At 35.2% G+C, this 18,397-nt stretch overlaps 1 protein-coding gene and 2 long non-coding RNA genes across 3 annotated transcripts in view; 1 reads left to right on the top strand and 2 right to left on the bottom strand.

Annotated features, from left to right (window-relative positions):
• The window catches only part of LOC133177144 (uncharacterized), a 65,411-nt gene that overhangs the window by 43,710 nt on the left and 3,304 nt on the right, over positions 1-18,397 (bottom strand). The window contains exons 2-4 of the mRNA XM_061312253.1: positions 15,276-15,372; positions 7,034-7,515; positions 3,110-3,391 (exon numbers count right to left, since the gene is read on the bottom strand). Coding sequence (XP_061168237.1) covers positions 3,110-3,391; positions 7,034-7,515; positions 15,276-15,365 — 854 coding nt within the window. The 5' untranslated portion in view covers positions 15,366-15,372. The remainder of the gene's footprint in view (positions 1-3,109; positions 3,392-7,033; positions 7,516-15,275; positions 15,373-18,397) is intronic.
• On the top strand, positions 1,174-4,632 carry LOC133177153 (uncharacterized). Its single transcript, XR_009719617.1, has 2 exons — positions 1,174-1,945; positions 4,230-4,632. It is a non-coding gene; the product is annotated as an uncharacterized LOC133177153 (long non-coding RNA).
• Positions 7,952-8,764, bottom strand: LOC133177151 (uncharacterized). Its single transcript, XR_009719615.1, has 2 exons — positions 8,639-8,764; positions 7,952-8,484 (listed from the first exon to the last, which is right to left on the bottom strand). It is a non-coding gene; the product is annotated as an uncharacterized LOC133177151 (long non-coding RNA).

Raw genomic sequence — 18,397 nt, 5'->3', positions numbered from 1 at the left:
TTTCATAATTTTGGTAGAGGACCCAATCTTGATTACAATTATACCAACAGTTTGACTGCTTGATGTCCAGGAGTAAAGAAGAAGATTTTTAAAGATTGCACTAATTTTAGTGGTTTTGGCCCCACCCCCCAGGGGGGCAGGGACCATGAAATTCACAGTTTTTGTTCCCTTTCACCCAAAGATGCTATATGCCAAAATTGGTTGAAATTGGTTCAGTGGTTTCAGAGAAGAAGCTGAAAAAGTTAACGCATGATGAACCATGCACTGTGAGAAAGGGGTGCGTATTTTACATCATAATGGGATCTTGAGAAGTTTTTCTTTCAGGTGAAACACGGCTATCTTACGTAGCACGACGCACGACATTGGCCGTTTTAGCCCCGCCCTACCCCCAGGGGTCATGATTTGAACAAACTTGAATCTACACTACCTAAGGATGCATCCATATAAATATGATCAATCATGGCTTTGTTATTCTTTAGAAGAATTTTCCTATATATTTCTATGCAAAACTTTGGTCGGCCATTGCGACCCCGCCCTTCCCCAGGGGGTCATGATTTCAACAAACTTGAATCGACACTACCTGAGGATGCTTCCATATAAATATAATCAATCATGGCTTTGTTTTTCTTGAGAAGATTTTTAAAGAGTTTTCCTATATATTTCTATATAAAACTTTGGTTGGCCATTGTGGCCCCGCCCTACCCCCAGGGGTCATGATTTGAACAAACTTGAATCTACACTACCTGAGGATGCATCCATATAAATATGATCAATCATGGCTTTGTTATTCTTTAGAAGAAGATTTTTAAAGAATTTTCCTATATATTTCTATGTAAAACTTTGGTCAGCCATTGTGGCCCCGCCCTTCCCCCAGGGGTCATGATTTGAACAAACTTGAATCGACACTACCTGAGGATGCTTCCATATAAATATAATCAATCATGGCTTAGTTTTTCTTGAAAAAAAGATTTTTAAAGAAAGAGGGGTGATCAAAAAGTTCGCAAACTATCTCTATATCTACAAAACCACTATTCAGATTAGAATGAAATTCGGTACTCACATAGCCATACACAAGGTCTATAAATAGCATATGCTGAATAAAGTTTTTCTCCTTGTTTGTGACGTCACAATGTGAAAATGACGTCACTATTTAGGTCACTTGTGACGAAAAATGATAACTGTACAATTTATTGTAATATCTGTAAATCCCTCTACAGTATCATATAATAATTTGTACACAGTTTATTGAGATAAATGAGTTCCTATGAATTCAATTAATGATTCGATTATTCGTTTTAGTGAAGGAAGGCTGATGGTTAAAAATGATACTTGTCATCTTGCCCAGTGAAAGCAAGTTTGAAAAGATATGTATTTTTAATTAAGCAATTTGCTATCAAAGACCTCCAATTAGCACTTTGAAAAATAGTTGAATATTTGAACAATGATATAAGTATTAAATACCTAAGATATTGTTTACTTTAGATTTTAAACATATAAGATATGATAAAAAGGATGCACCCATTCTCTATCCACCTTGAATAAAGGTCTCTCCTGAGACAGAAGATTTGTGTTTTAATGGTCGCCATGCTTATTTTTGGAAAGGACGTTATTATCCACCCTTTCTGTTGCCGAGATCTGACCATTTCTGACAAATTAACTGTTCTTGTCATAAAAATTAACTCACATGGGAAGAAATATAAAACTCGGAAAAATCTTTTAACTTTTGTGTCAGAACGCTATGGAGGGGGTCACGTGACCGCCAATATCACGTGATTCTCGCATGCACAGAACGGTGGTTGATGTGCATTAAAATCGGGGAGGATTAATTTAAAATATAATCAACATTAAAACCAAATATTGTTTCTTGTATGGAAGTTATTCAATTAGTTTGCAAACTTTTTGATCACCCCTCGTATTTTTCTATGTAAAACTTTGGTCGGCCATTGTGGCCCCACCCTACCCCTGGGGGTCACGATTTGAACAAACTTGAATTTACACTACCTGAGGATGTTTCCCCATAAGTTTCATTTTTCCTGGCACAGTGGTTCTTGAGAAGAAGATTTTTGAAACATACCACCAAATTTTCATTAATTCCCAAATATCTCCCCTAAAATGAGGGTGTGGCCCTTCATTTGAACAAACATGAATCCCCTTCACCCAAGAATGCTTTGTGGCAAGTTTGGTTGAAATTGGCCCAGCGGTTCTTGAGAAGAAGTCAAAAATGTGAAAAGTTTACAGACAGACAGACAAACGCCGTACAAAATGTGATCAGAAAAGCTCACTTGAGCCTTCGGCTCAGGTGAGCCAAAAAATTGCAGTTAAACATTCAAAGTTTTTTCTTGGTATCATCTAGTTCCAGATAAAAGATTTGATTGCATCAAGTGTATGTGTCCACAAGCACCGTTTAAGGTATTCAATCCCTAATGGGAACAATTTCAGTGAAATTGAATACATAACTGATATGTAGGCATTGAATATTCAGTTTATTTAGACATATTTCCCATTTATTACTATTAGTATGTATAGTGGAATCTGTCCTAATTTATGACCTTGAGTTTTGGAAAGAGTTATCTCCCCCTTTTTCAATTAATTAAAAAAATTAATTTAAAAAAATTTGGCCGGTAAAAAAATTGTTTTCAATTGTCATTCTATTTTTAATGTTTCAATGCATCGTTCCACCGCAGGATTTATTGATATTCAAATTATTTGAATTTTTATTTTGAAAAAACGCTTTTCAATCTTTGTTTATTAACTACTGCTTAATTAATGACATTTTAAAAACTTTCTCGCCGGCAATCCTTTTCCACTATAAAATGCTTTAATATAATATCAGTGTTTTATGAACTTGACGTACATTTAAGGGTAGAGAATTAGGTCCCATTAGGGATGGAAATCCTTAAATGAGCTGTGATAACAAGATTCTTTTGAAGTACGTCATGATTATCTGTTCTGCAAACATTTTCAATTAAGACAATATTTCATTGCAAAGATATTGAGAAATCACGACTACGGATTTACTTTAACTTTAAATAAGTTATTTTTTCAAATGTCAATATAAATGGATTAGGTTGTATAATTTTTTGGCATCATGAACTTAACATATACATACCCTTCTCTCAAAAAGAATATGTTTCCAAAAGCTCTGCAATAGTGCTGACAAATATTTTCAGTGGTACTCATATACTCTGCATTGTCATGTCCACCACGAGACCCTCCTCTAGCTCTTCCACCTCTATTTTTCCCTCTCTCCTTTTCCTGTGAAGCATACTTTGGTTTTTGAAATATCCCCATTCCTAATAGTTCAAGAGTTTCCTCTGCAAAGTCCCTTACTGCCACATTAAACAATGTAACAGTCTCCTTTACAAATTCCTCTGTAGCAGAATCCAAGGACCTATGGAATTTGAAGAGTACAGAAATATTACTTTTTTCTAGCTTGTCAGGCCAAGATTTTACAAAACATCAGTTATCAAAGATTATGTAGCTCATCTCAACAAAACATCAGTAATCAAAGATTATGTAGCTCATCTCAACAAAATTTATCTTTAAGTAAGGGAAAATCATAACTAAATTTAATAATCAAAGGTGTGTTAAGAAAGTTCGTTCCATGGTGAAATATTTGCAAAATTTTAAAGTAGTGATTAACTAAAGAGATGAAGTTTTCAGTCAGACAAAATAAAAAGATTGTACTTTAGATTTAGAGTAATTCATTTCTAGCAGAAAGTTACAGGGTTTTTCTTCAATAAGAAAAAAATATATAAACATCTTTATAGCACCCAAATGACAGAAATGCTGGTCAATTTGTGTGAAAATGTAGAATCATTTACATTTGTTTCTTCACAGCTTTTCTTGAATCATACAAGCTAAGGTATAAGATTTAAAGATTAATCACTTCTTAAAAGAATAGGTTTGACACAGTAAAATTCTTCACTGCCTTCATAAATTATGCATAGTATTTGAAACGATTTATTGACCTATGTATGTGCTTAATGTATGTCCCAAATATGCTGCATCCCTGATTTTTATGCACAGACATCATTTATTTTAATACCTGCCCTCCCCTTATTGATTCAACAAAGAATAGTTAAAACTTTATCAGTAGCAAGAATGGACTCTGAACATGAAATATTATAATTTTTAACAAGAGGCCCATGGGCCACATCGCTCATCTGAGCACTAAGGGTAGGAAAAAGTAGAAAATGGCTTTTTATTGTAAAGTTAAAATCCAAAAGTTTGGTCCCGCCCTACCCCGGGGGGTCATGATTTGAACAAACTTGAATATACACTACTTGAGCATGCTTCCATATAAATACAATGAATTATGGCTCTGTCATTCTTGAGAAGAAGATTTTTAACGAATTTTCCTATATATTTCTATGTAAAAGTTTGGTCGGCCATTTTGGCCCCGCCCTACCCACGGGGGTCATGATTTGAACAAACTTGAATCTACACTACCTGAGCATGCTTCCATATAAATATGATGAATTATGGCTCTGTCATTCTTGAGAAGAAGATTTTTAAAGAATTTTCCAATATATTTCTATGTAAAACTTTGGTCGGCCATTTTGGCCCTGCCCTACCCCCGGGGGTCATGATTTGAACAAACTTGAATCTACACTACCTGAGGATGTTTCCCCATAAGTTTCATCTTTCCTGGCACAGTGGTTCTTGAGAAGAAGATTTTTAAAACATACCACCAAATTTTCATTAATTCCCAATTTTCTCCCCTTGAATGAGGGTGTGGCCCTTCATTTGAACAAACTTGAATCCCCTTCACCCAGGGATACTTTGTAACAAGTTTGGTTGAAATAGGCCCAGTGGTTCTTGAGAAGATGAAAATGTGAAAAGTTTACAACGACGACGATAGACAACGAACAAATTTTGATCAGAAAAGCTCGAGCTAAAAAGGACTTAGAGAATTAAACTTAGCTCAATTATAATTCCAAACTAGAGCAAAGCTCGTTGCAAAGCAAAGAGAAGGTCTTCCTTCCTGTTTTGACCGGAAGTGACGTCAGCAAAAAGAAAGCAACGAGCTTAGTCGTCTCCACTCACTTCATAATTTCAATTTTGCATCAAAACCTTAAATAATAAGCTATTTTTGGCTACTTCCGGTTTGACCGGAAGTGATGTCGATGGACAGAAAATTAAGTTTTGTGCTTCTTGTGATATATGTTACCCAAAAACTTGTCAAGAACAGCAAAAATATGCATTTTCTGACTACTTCCGGTTTGACCGGAAGTAAAGTCGCCGGACGCATTTTGACGACTTCATTAGATTAAGCTTGACATTTTGAACAACATTGCTTCTTGGATGTATTACAAATTCTCAATACTTTTTGAGATATCTGGAAAAAACTTTTGACCCCTCTAGATCCCTTAATTTAGGGGTCAGCCCTTTTTTCGAGATATCATTCAAAAGATCTTGTAATTCTGCACAAATTTTGTTCTATATGTTTTAACAAAATATTTTTAGTTTAGAAGATAAAAAGCAAAATATGTGTTAATTTTCGTTCTTTTAAGTGTTCTAATTTTTGACCCCTATATAGCACCATTTTGAATAGAGAAATCGAAAAACAAAAACCACTATGCACAACTTCAATCGCAAAGTTCCCGACAGCCTCGTCATTGCGAATATTTCGGTAACCAATTATCTGCAAACCGGTACTTAAAGTCTCTCTGTCTATTTCCAACAGAACGAAAGAGGCCTGATCGCGAAAATTAATCGTCGCCAACTAGTGTACCCCTGGTAAATTGTGAAATAAAGTTGTCGCGAATAAAAGTTGGGGCCAAGCTTAAAAAAATCTTTGTTTGCAGTTGCCGACCTATAATTTTTAGTCTGGGTAGGTAGGTAGGCAATTTTTTTTTTTTTTTTTGAAAAAAAAAATTGTTTCCAGATTTTTGTTAGATAACATAAAGTAGAGTTTTTCATAGGCCTACTATACATGAATAAGCTGCACTCTTGGTATAAACTAATGATTGATGAAGACAAAAATTGAATATGAAACAGTTTTAATATCCTGAAAATTGGAGAGAAAAAAATAATATTACAAAATGGCTAAAAAAAAGTGGGTCGGTCGGCAACTGTAAACAAACAATATTTTATTTTAGGCCTGGTTTACAGTATATATTCTTTGCCGAACCTTGATTAGAACCGGAAGTCTCTGTCGAGACCGTAGCTCTATTGGTTTGTACTTATCAAAAACCATTGCACTATTTTATGTATCTTTGTGTAGTCTACTTGTGTGCCAAATTATTTTGAAATCAAACTAAAACTGTAGAAGGAGTAGCGTTTTAAAGGAATTTCACAGAAAATTCTATTTTTAGTAACCATGGCAACAACGTTCATCGAAATCAAAAACAGATGCACTATTCTATGTATCTTGGTGTAGTCTACTTGTGTGCCAAGTTATATTGAAATCAGACCAAAACTGTAGAAGGTGTAGCGTTTTAAAGGAATTTCACAGAAAATCCTAAGTTAAGTAACCATGGCAACACCGTTCATCGAAATCAAAAACCGATGCACTATTCTATGTATCTTAGTGTAGTCTACTTGTGTGCCAAGTTATATTCAAATCAGACCAAAACTGTAGAAGGAGTAGCGTTTTTAAGGAATTTCACAGAAAATACTATTTTTAGTAACAATGGCAACACCGTTCATCGAAATCAAAAACCGATGTACTATTCTTTGTATCTTAGTGTAGTCTACTTGTGTGCAAAGTTATATTCAAATCAGACCAAAACTGTAGAAGGAGTAGCGTTTTTTAAGGAATTTCACAGAAAATTCTATTTTTAGTAACCATGGCAACACCGTTCATCGAAATTAAAAACCGATGCACTATTCTATGTATCTTAGATAAGTCTACTTGTGCGCCAAGTAATATTGAAATCAGACTAAAATTGTAGGAGGAGTAGCGTTTTGAAAAATTGTTTACAGACAGACAGACACACAGATGGACGGACACCGGACGCATTACTATCGCATAAGCTCTTCTGGTCTTTGACCAGTAGAGCTAAAAACTAACTATGAAATAACTTACTTGAAATCAAATAGGACATCACATTTTTTCCATGTCATTTCCATGTTTTCCTTAATCTCTTTTTTTACTTTTTCTATCTGTGTTTCTCTATGCTCCTTTTTCACCAATTTTTCAAATTTTCTCAATTCATGCGTAAATGTTAAACTTTTTTCAAGTTCTTTTTTCAGAAAATTTGTTAGTTTGCTGGGATCAGGACAAAAACCTTTTTCATTCCTAAAGGCATCCTTTACATCTTTTATAAAGGTTTCCAAGGGATCTGGCATATCTTCGTAATAGATATTGAGGTATATGAGATCCTTATAGGTCCAATGGCTTGCTGAGAAGTTTCCTTCTTTTGAACTTGCAAGTTGACTTTTTGTGCAGCTTGAATCTGATTCATCACCACACTCACTCCATGTTCTAAACGCAGACAAACTTGATGGTGCATTTTTTTTCCTAGGCGGCAAGCTGGTTTCCTTACTAGAGCTTTGTGTTTCATCTTCCTAAAAAAAAGGAAAAGAATGCAAATTTCCAAACAACAGGCCCACTGCAACAATTAACACTTGATCACCTGAGAAGTTTAGTATATATGCTTCAATATAAATTATAGTAACACTATTACCAGATATCAAAGGTAAAATATAGTAAGTTTTGATTTATTGCTCTAAATGTTATCAAAAGGAGAAGATTTAATGTGCATTTGATATTGCTATAAATACATGAGGCCCAGGGGCCTTAATGATCCCCTGTGCATTATTGAAAATTTCTGGGATCCACAGAGTACAAACATAAGTAATCAGAGATTACAGAGCTCACCTCAACAAATTTTGTGTTTAAGTGAGGCGAAGTCCCATATTAAACTAACAAGCAAATTCAAGGAATTGTGGTCCCCCGCATTCGGTGTCTTTGTGGGTAAGATGTCATTTTTTTATGACATACTGTGTGTAATATGAACACCCCGTCATATATTATTTATACATAAACCATCACTGAACTCCAAGGTAAAGGTGAAAGGGTTAAAGATCTTGGTATCCAATGAAAAGTCTTTTCACAAGAATTACATATGTGAAGTATGAAAGCCCTAGCCCTTACCATTCAAAAGTTATGGTCAAGGTTAAAGTTTTTTCATAAGTATGAAAAATCTCCAAGGTCAAAAGGTCAAGGTTGTTCAGATAAAAGGAAGGGTCTTGCCACAAAGAATACATATATATATGAAATATGAAAGTCCTAGTATCTACTGTTCAAAAGTTGTAGCCAAGGTCAACATTATTGAAAAGTAAATTAAAATCCAAGGTGAAGGTCAAAGGGTCAAAGTTCTTGGTATGCAATGAAAGGTCTTCTCACAAGAATTACATATATGAAGTATGAAAGCCCTAGCCCTTACCGTTCAAAAGTTCTGGTCAAGGTTAAAGTTTTTTTCATAAGTACGGAAATCTCCAAGGTCAAGGTCAAAAGGTCAAAGTTGTTTATATCTTATGAAAGGACTTGTCACAAAGTATATATACGTGAAATATTTAAGTCCTCGTACATACCGTTCAAAAGTTATGGCCAATGTAAAAGTTAGGATTTTTTGTGTAAAAGTAGGTCAAACTCCAAGATCAAGGTCAAAAGTCAAATTATTGGTACCCAAAGAAAGGTCTTGTCACAAGGAATACACATGTGAAATATGAAAGTCATAGCTCCACTAAATCAAAAGTTATGGGCAAGGTTAAAGTTTTTGTGACGGACGGACAGACTGACAGATTGACAGACTAATGGACAGACGAATGAGATTTAATGTCCCCTCGCTTTCGCGAAAGCGGGGGACAATAATCTACTCTAGTAGTGTACATTCCATGATGTAACATTACTGCAATTTTGATCTGAAAGGGCTTGTAGTTACTCGGGAATAGATTTATCCAAAACTTCAAACTAGTCTCTCATCCACAAAATGTAATTCAAATCCGGCATCTGAAGCAAGTTTGAGAGTTCATTGTTGCATCATCCATGTAAATTTGGATCAGATAGACCTTATGGTTTCTTAGTAATAGAAATGCACATAAAACTTTAACTGGTCCATTATCTGAAAAATGTAAGTCAGATCCAGCATCCTCAGCAAGTCCATTAGTGTGCATCCTTAGATGTACCAGTCATGTATAGGGCTTATAGTTACTTGGAAATGAGACTTAGTGCACCAAAAACTTTGACTTGTTCACTCAACCAGAAATGTAGGTCAGATCCAGAATCCTAAGCAAGCCTGGTAGTGCGCATCCTTAGATGTACATGTATCATCTAAATATCTAGAGATGTGATGAACTGGTGTTTTTTTTAAATCAGTCTATAAAATTAATGACAGGTTTTAATTTGAAAAAAAAATTGTTTATACAGTGAAACTTCTCAAAACCAGCTCCCCTGAATACCGGTTTTCCCTCAATATCGGCCGATTTTAAAAGTCCTGGCAGAAATCTTAACATTCTTTTACCAATAAATTCTCATAATACCGGCCACCCCTGAAAACCGGACACCGGCCACTTTTTTGGTAACAAATTGTAAGAAACTTAGGTAGTTTCCCCTCATAATACCGGCCACTTTTCTTACCAAAATTTCTTTCATCAGCCAAAGGGTTGTAATCAGCAGATTGTAATGAACGGCCAAAGGTGTGAAAATGGTCGGAGATCGGAAGTGTGAAATTAGCCTCAAGGGTTTCCTAACTTGTGCTCTCGTGTGCATACAATGGCATGGGAATTGAACAGGATTGATCTAAGTTGTATAAACATACATGGAGTTTGGTGTTATGTACAAATAAAAAATTTAATGACTTGTAAAATATAAACAAGCCGTCGTCGCCATGTTTGTTGCATTCATACTGCATATTGGAGATAATCAGCCTTATAATTTGACAATGATTAAATATAAGCTATCCAAAATAATAAAAAAAATAATAATAGCATCATTCAACATTATTTAACGTTATAGTTGTAAAAAAAATTGTTCATGTTTATCATTTATTTGATTCTTGAATTTTACAGTTTTTGCTTAATGTCGTAAGCGACAAACACACAGCAGAAACGTAAATAATCATGCTGAATTCTCGGTAAACTTACGAAATGATGACTTTAAAAGAGTCTGCTGATATTCTTGTTTAATCAACTTGCTTGTCAATAATTTACCTCATTTTAGAAATTGTTAATACGTAGAGCATGCTCTTGCGTATCGAATCAGCTGAGATATATAAACTCCGTATGCAGGTGATGAATTAGATATATTGCTGCATAAGTAAGGGAAGTTGACGATAGAAAAGTTAAAGTCATCACGTCTACCATACAGCTTGGTTGTTAGATTGCCATTAACGTCTTTTTCAAGAAAAATCTATCATTTACAAGTCTATCTGATCATAAAAACTATAAAAGCAGTTTCTGTATCATACAATAAAATTTCTTGCACAATTCTCTTATTATGTCGCCCCAAACGAAGTCGGGCGACATATTGCAATTGTACGCATGTTTTTGTTCTCCAGTCTGTTTCTCGGAGATGGCTGGGACAATCTGGGATCACTGGTTGTAGTTGTGTTGTGTGGTCATTCAGTTTCAAAATGGCTACTGTTGCCATGGAAACCTGCAAAAAGTGACGAATTTTGTCCGCGAGTGTTCTCTCTGGTCCCTTGTACATTCTTCATGAAATTTTATATTTGTAATGATTAGTATTTGTAATTGTGCTCATTGGATTTAAAAATTGAAAATTGTCAATAGTTTCCATGGAAACAGGGGAAAAGTGAAAGTTCTTTAACTTTGATTTTTAAATCAAAATACTGAAAGGACTGATACGAGTTGCTGGTTCGGGCCATATACAGTCAATTCTCGAATTATCGCCATTCGATTCATCGCCATTTTCGCAATACCGCCATGATTTCCCAAGAACGTTTTTCCTGCTATATAAAATTCTCTTTATAACGCCAAATTCGCATACCGCCATCCGCCACCCTGTTTTCACAACAAACGTCCATTTTTAAGTGTCAATTATCTCGATAATACTGCCACAGGTGCATGTGGTCAGTGAAGCGGGGCTAATTGGTTGAAGCTTTCTCTGTTGTAAAGCATGCAAAGCCAGTCAAGGTACTTGCAATTAAGTAATAATTTAAGCATGAACTGTTAGAATACTTTTGTTTTCTGTTTAATTAAATCATTTAGTCAAGGCTTCGCCACGAAAGCGGTTGTTGGAAAGTACGCCAATAACGATATTATTTTGATGATCTCTGCTTTTAAAAACAATGCAAAGTTTGCTTTAAAGATTAATTATAAGTCAGAAATTGTGAACGTTTCATTAACAATGATTTCATAAACAATAAATTTATTCAAGAACTTATTTTACGTACTATAGGCAATATATCACGACGATCAACCAGGCATTTTTTTCAATATCACATGTGCAGATATGCATACACATGTACTTGACTTAATTTCATAACTAAATATTTTGTTTTAGCAAAATTGTACATAAAAAATTACTTGAAGTATTTTTGAATTTAGAAATATGTTAATATATACATTTACATGTGATAATAAGAATAGAAACGCTAAATGGTATTTCTAAGAACGATAACTCTACATCTTATTTCCTAAAAGATGGCAAATTCAATTCATCGCCAAATTCGTTATACCGCCATGATTTCTAAATAACAAAAGGTGGCGGTTTATCGAGAATTAACTGTATGCTATTGCTTGCAATAGCAGACTTTCTAGTTCTATTAACTTTTCAAATACATTATTTACAGTGATTAATTATCAAAAGTGAATTGCAAAGGGGAATAACTTCTCTCAGTAAACAGAGCCCTGGCCAGGCCCACTTGACCTAATGGTCCAAATGTTTAAAAATTTGAGAAAAAATATCCTTGCTTATTAAAACTTTTACTTTGATTTCCTTTGATATGCCAAGGAACAGAGAAGAATTTCAAAGAAATGATGCATTTTCACTACAAATCCAACACATGCAGCCCTACCATAACACCAAGCATAGGTAATCATAGATTACAGAGATCACCTCAATGAATGTTGTCTTTATGTTTATTCATTATTTATAGAACAAATCTGAAGCTTTAATATAGATTCTTAATCACATATTTAGAAGATATTGGATGACACCATGGCTATTCATAGAATTGAATGTTATCTTATGGATCGTTTTTTTTTTACTTGTTGTTGTTTTGTTTACTTGCGTTTTTCATTTCCGAGATTAAAGAGTGAAGATGTATCCCGAACGCAAATATCGTCATTTACAAAAAACAATTGCTGATGGGTCGACCTGGGTGTACTGAAATCCAATCAGAACTCTGGAAAAAAATCCCGATTTCTATGAACACAGTAGGCCAAGGGTTTATGAGGAGAGTAGCATATCAGAAACCCTTGGCTAGCGAAGATGTAGTAATACCTTGTGGACAGATCAGCGAAAATGCACTTCCGCTTTATAACCAGTTGTGCACCCCACCCCAAAGGAAGCACTGATCCTGAAGCCACATATTTCAAAATTTTGTCATAGATTTTATTTCATCATAAATGGTTGATTGATACCAAAAAGCAGATTTCAAAGCATTAATTTATTTTCAGACTATGTACCCCCCCCCCCTCCCTGACACAGGGGGCATGAAGATAAGTATTTTGCTAGAAGCACTTTTCTTCCTCATAAATACATATACTTGGATCATTAGCATAATACCCAGGAGTAAAGGAAAAGATTCTCAAAGAACTAAGGTAATTTCACTACATAATCAAAAGACCCCCTCCCTCTTTACACCGAATGGCAAAACCCCTGACACAGGGGCCATGAAATTCAAAAATTTAGTTGAGGCATTATAACTTTATACTAAATTAGTTTATCTAATACCCAGGAGCAGAAGAAGATTTTCAAAGAATAAATGCATTTTCACAATATATTCAATAGAGCCCTGCCCTAACACCAGAACCTCTGACCCTGGGGCCATAAAAAATCATAATTTTGGAAGAGACCCTTTTACTCAACATACTATGTCTTAGTTAGTTTATTAAATACACAGGAGCAGAGGAAAAGATTTTCAAAGAATTCATAGATTTTTATTATATAATCAATAGAGCCCTGCCCTAACACCAGAACCCCTGACCCAGCTGGGTCCATAAAATTCACAATTCTGGTAGAGGCACTCTTGCTCATCATAACTATGTACTTAGTTGGCTTATTTAATACCCAGGAGCAGAAAAGAAGATTTTCAGAGAAATAATGCATTTTCTCTATATAATCAACAGAGCCCTGTCCTAACACCAGAACCCCTGACCCTGGGGCCATAAAATTCACAATTTTGGTAGAGGCACTCTTGCTCATCATAACTATGTACTTAGTTGGTTTATTTAATACCCAGGAGCAGAGAAAGAGATTTTCAAAGAAATAATGCATTTTCACTATATAATCAATAGAGCCCTGCCCTTACACCAGAACCCCTGACCCTGGGGTTAAAATTTACAATTTTGGTAGAGGCACTCTTGCTCATCATAACTATGTACTTAGTTGGTTTATTTAATACCCAGGAGAAGAGAAGATTTTCAAAGAAATAATGCTTTTCACTATATAATCATTAAAAGCCCCGCCCTAACACCAGAACCCCTGACCCTGGGGCCATAAATTTCACAATTTTGGTAGAGGCACTCTTGCTCAACATAACTATGTACTTAGATGGTTTATTTAATACCCAGGAGTAGAGAAGAAGATTTTCAAAGAAATAATGCAGTTTCACTATATCATCATTAAAAGCCCCGCCTTAACACCAGAACCCCTGACCTTGGGGCCATAAAATTCACAATTTTTGGTAGAGGCACTCTTGCTCATCATAACTATGTACTTAGTTAGTTTATTAAATACCCAGGAACAGAGAAGAAGATTTTCAAAGAAATAATGCAGTTTCACTATATAATCAATAGAGCCCCGCCCTAACACCAGAACCCCTGACCCTGGGTCCATAAAATTCACAATTTTGGTAGAGCCACTCTTGCCCATCATAACTTTGTTCTTAGTTGGTTTATTTAATACCCAGTTCACTATATAATCAATAGAACCCCACCCTAACACCAGAACCCCTGACCCTGGGGCCATAAAATTCACAATTTTGGTAGAGGACTCAATAGTTATTACATTCATGCTAATAGTTTGACTGCTTGATGTCCAGGAGTAAAGAAGATGTTTAAATATTGCATTAATCTGAGTGGTTTGGCCCCACCCCTCAGGCCCCAGGGGGACAGGGACCATGAAATTCACAATTTTTGTTCCCCTACACCCATAGATGCTTTATGCCAAATTTGGTTTAAATTGGTTGAGTGGTTGCAGAGAAGAAGCTGGAAATGTTCAAATGTTAACATACGACGAACGACAAACAACGCACAACGACGGACGAAAACGGATATCAATAGGTCACCCGAGTTTACTCAGAATTTATGCATTTTCACTTTATAATCAAAAGAGCCCCACCCTAACACCTAAACCCCAACCCAGGGGCCATGAAATTCACAATTTTGGAAGAGGCAGCTTTATTCAACATAACTAGGCACTTGGTTAGTTTGTTTAATGCCAAGGAGCAGAGAAGAAGATTTTCAAAGAAATAATTCATTTTTGCCATATAATCTTTATAGCCCTGCCCTGCCACTAGAACCCCTGACCCTTGGGCCATTAGATTCACAATTTTGGAAGAGGCAGCCTTATTCAACAGAACTAAGCACTTGGTAAGTTAATTTAATGCCCACAAACAGAGAAGAAGTATTTCAAAGAATTTATGCATTTTCACTATATTTATAATCCATATAGCCCCCCCCCCCCCCCCTAGCACTAGAACCCCTGACCCTGGGGCCATGAAATTTCACAATTTTGGTAGAGGACTCAATGCTCAATGTTCCGTACCAACAGTTTGACTGCTTGATGTCCAGGAGTAAAGAAGAAGATTTTTAAAGATTGCTAATTTTAGTGGTTTTTGCCCCACCCCCAGACCCCAGGGGGGCCGGGATCAAGAAATTCACAATTTTTGTTCCCCTTCACCCATAGATGCTATATGCCAAAATTGGTTGAAATTGGTTCAGTGGTTCAGAGAAGAAGCTGAAAATGTTCAAATGTTAACGAATGACGACGGACGAAAACGGATAGCAATAGGTCACCTGAGTAAATTCAGGTGACCAAATAAACCTGTAGGCACCTTTCATATTCAAGATCTTGACCTTAATCTTTTGTCTTAGGGTGAAATTACAACAAACATATATCATGTATATATTATTCTTACCAAGCTTGCACTTTTTTCCTCTTCAAGATCACTTGCTGTTCTTTTCCGAGATCTCTCAGCCTCAAGGGGCTCTGATAAGTTAGAGGACATATTTTATCTACAAAACACAATAACAATTCTGTTGGAATACTTGATCAGAACATGTACCTTTACAATCTCTCCTACCAAGTATAAATTAAGTGCCCTGCCAGCATGATACACCCATCAAATATTGTTCAACTATCTTAAATAGTTTTGAGTGCAAGAAATTCATGTCAACCTTGATTCAAAGATTCTGTGATTTTTCCCTTTCTTATCATATTTGATGTTTACACATCTCCTGTAGTGTAGACATTAATTATAATAAATATTACATTTCTCAACTGATTGTGTGAAACCTTGACAAATGCCCATTTGCAGCCCCCCTCCTTCCATTTTTGTTTGATATATTCAAAAAAATTAAATAACAAGAGGCCAAGGGGCCACATCGCTCACCTGAGCAAATTGGCTAGGAAAAAGCACAAATCAGATCATAACTGATAAGTTTACTGAAGGGGGGGAGGGGGGGGGGAGGCTTGAATTTTAATACTACTTGAGAATGCCTTCATATTAATACAGCATATGGCTTTGCTGTTCTTGATAAAAAGCTTTTTTTAAATCATTTTCTTTCTATATATAAAACTTCATAATAATTTGAATTTGATTCCCCATTGTTTCCCTCCCTACCCCAAAGGGCCATGATTTGAATAAATTTAAATCTTCAATACATAAAGATGCTTACATGTCAATATGACTAAACATACCTTTTCTGTTCTTGGGATTGTTCCCTTTATTTTTCTTCACTACCCGAAAATGCTCCCATATAAATACTAGTATCACTAATCATGGCTTTGCTATTCTTGAGAAGAAGATATTTTTAAATATATTTTCATGTAAAATTTGGATCCCCCATTGCGGCCCCACCCTATCCCTGGGGGTTATGATTTGAAGAAACCTGAATCTACACTACCTGAGGATGATTCCATATAAATATCACTAATCATGGCTTTGAAGTAATTGAGAGAAACGATTTTAAAAGATTTCCCTATCTAGTCCTATGTAAAACTTTAATCAGCCATTCTGGCCCCACCCTATCCCCAAGGGTCATGATTTGAACGAAGTTGAATCTACACTACCTGAGGATGATTTCACATCAAATTCATTTTACCTACAGTACCGACCGGACACAACCTAACAGAAAGCGATCCCGGAGCGGACCCTGGGTTCGCTCTCTGGGTCCGCTCCGGGTTCGCTCGGGGTCCGCTAGGGCTGACCCCGAGCGAACCCAGAGCGGACCCAAAGTGAACCCGTAGCGGACCCAGAGCGAACCCGAAGCGGACCCAGAGAGCGAACCCCAAATTCAGTAGCGGTCCCAGAGAGCGAACGCGGGTTCGGTATTTCTTTACAGAGCAGTCAATCAGGATTAGCGATTAACCAATCAGCGCATCAACCAATCGAAATAGCATATTGATCAGCAGATTGGGCTATAATAAGATCAATAAGATATAAAATCGAATGTGTTGATTTAATTTGATATAAATCCAAACACTGTACATACAAGCAAAACGTGTGAATGTGCTGTGTACATATATTATGATAATTAAAATATTATTTAATATCTATTTATTTTAATTCTTCGGGTTTTATTTTATATTTACATATTTAATTTCTATTTTTAATAAAGCAATTAATTAATAGTATATGTTTTAATTTTCCACGTAGAATTATACATGAATATTTACGTTATTGAAGTGCCATTTACATAACTGAACGAATTAATTACGCTAATTAATAACGACATTTAGTAAATCGTACATTGTTTCATTCTCTCAAAATGGCGTAACTATACTTGACAAAGAATACTCAGAGAAATATAATATAGAAGGGATATTCTAACATGTGAATTATGATCTATTATAAATTTTGAAATGTTTAAGGAATAATTATTTTTGAAAAATTAATTAATAAAGGAGTAAGCAATACATAGTTTTGTGGGTTGTTCGAGAGTTGGTAACACAAAATAACTGTAGAGTTACACTTAATTGAAAGAATAATCTTGTTAAGTATCATCAGGAATTGGGTCTAATTCACGTTCATTCTGGTGAAGTCATTCAGTTTGTTAATACCATGAGGTCGGAATGACTTTAATCTGTGCATCCAGAAGGAAGATTTTCATATACACGCATTTTTTAATGCCCAAGAAGATCAAGAAGATTAAGAAGATCAATAATTTTGATGTAAATTTTTAATTTAATGTAACACTTAAATTGAGAAATCATAAATAAAATAATTAAATAATTAGATTTTTTTGGAGACAATGTGTGTGTGAAATAGAGGGCATATATCAATATATTCTTATTGGGTCGGGAGAACAATTATTATTTGCCGTTTTCTTTCTTTTGATAAAAATCATTCTCGCTCCAAAATTCTGACCGTGAAAAAGATCTAATATACAGTGTAATTTTTTTTTTAGAAAATGTCCGGTAAATATTTATTACGAACTTTAATTGTGTAACTACTATAAAAGAAATCTAAATATATTGGATGTACAAAAAGTTACATGTAATTTATAGATGCGGTATCATAATTCGGGTGTTAAGCAAACATTTAAACTACGATTTAGCAAAACGTAAGAAATAACAAATGTATTTTTTTTTAACTATATAAAGTATAAATTTAAAAGGTATTTAGTTTAGATTTCTTTCGTCAGTTTCACTTGTACACCTTTCGATACACTAAAAATCAATTCAACACTCTTTCCTTCCTCTTCTTTTTTATTTTCTCGTTATAACTTAAGAAAAATAAATGCCTTATAACCCGCTGTTAAATTAGTTTGATCGAGAAATCAAGGAAATCAATTGATCATGTACATGTAAATCTACGTCGAATGTACAGTTGAATTTTAGAAAATTTATCAATGTTTTCCATTATATCACTGTTTACATGTACAGTGTACATGTCCGCATCGTCGCATAAACAACAATGATCGATCCACAATACCATAACTGTATTGGAATATACAAGGGGCGGGGCTTACTGGCGGTGAGATTAAAGTGGTGTCCGCTTCACGCATCAGTGCGTAAAGCGGTCCCAGGAAGCGAACG

Source organism: Saccostrea echinata, unplaced genomic scaffold, assembly GCF_033153115.1.
Source record: "Saccostrea echinata isolate AGI-Se365-2 ecotype Australia unplaced genomic scaffold, CSIRO_AGI_Sech_v1 ptg000086l, whole genome shotgun sequence".
NCBI classification, from domain to species: Eukaryota; Metazoa; Mollusca; class Bivalvia; order Ostreida; family Ostreidae; genus Saccostrea; species Saccostrea echinata.
This window is presented reverse-complemented; position numbering and strand designations above follow the sequence as displayed.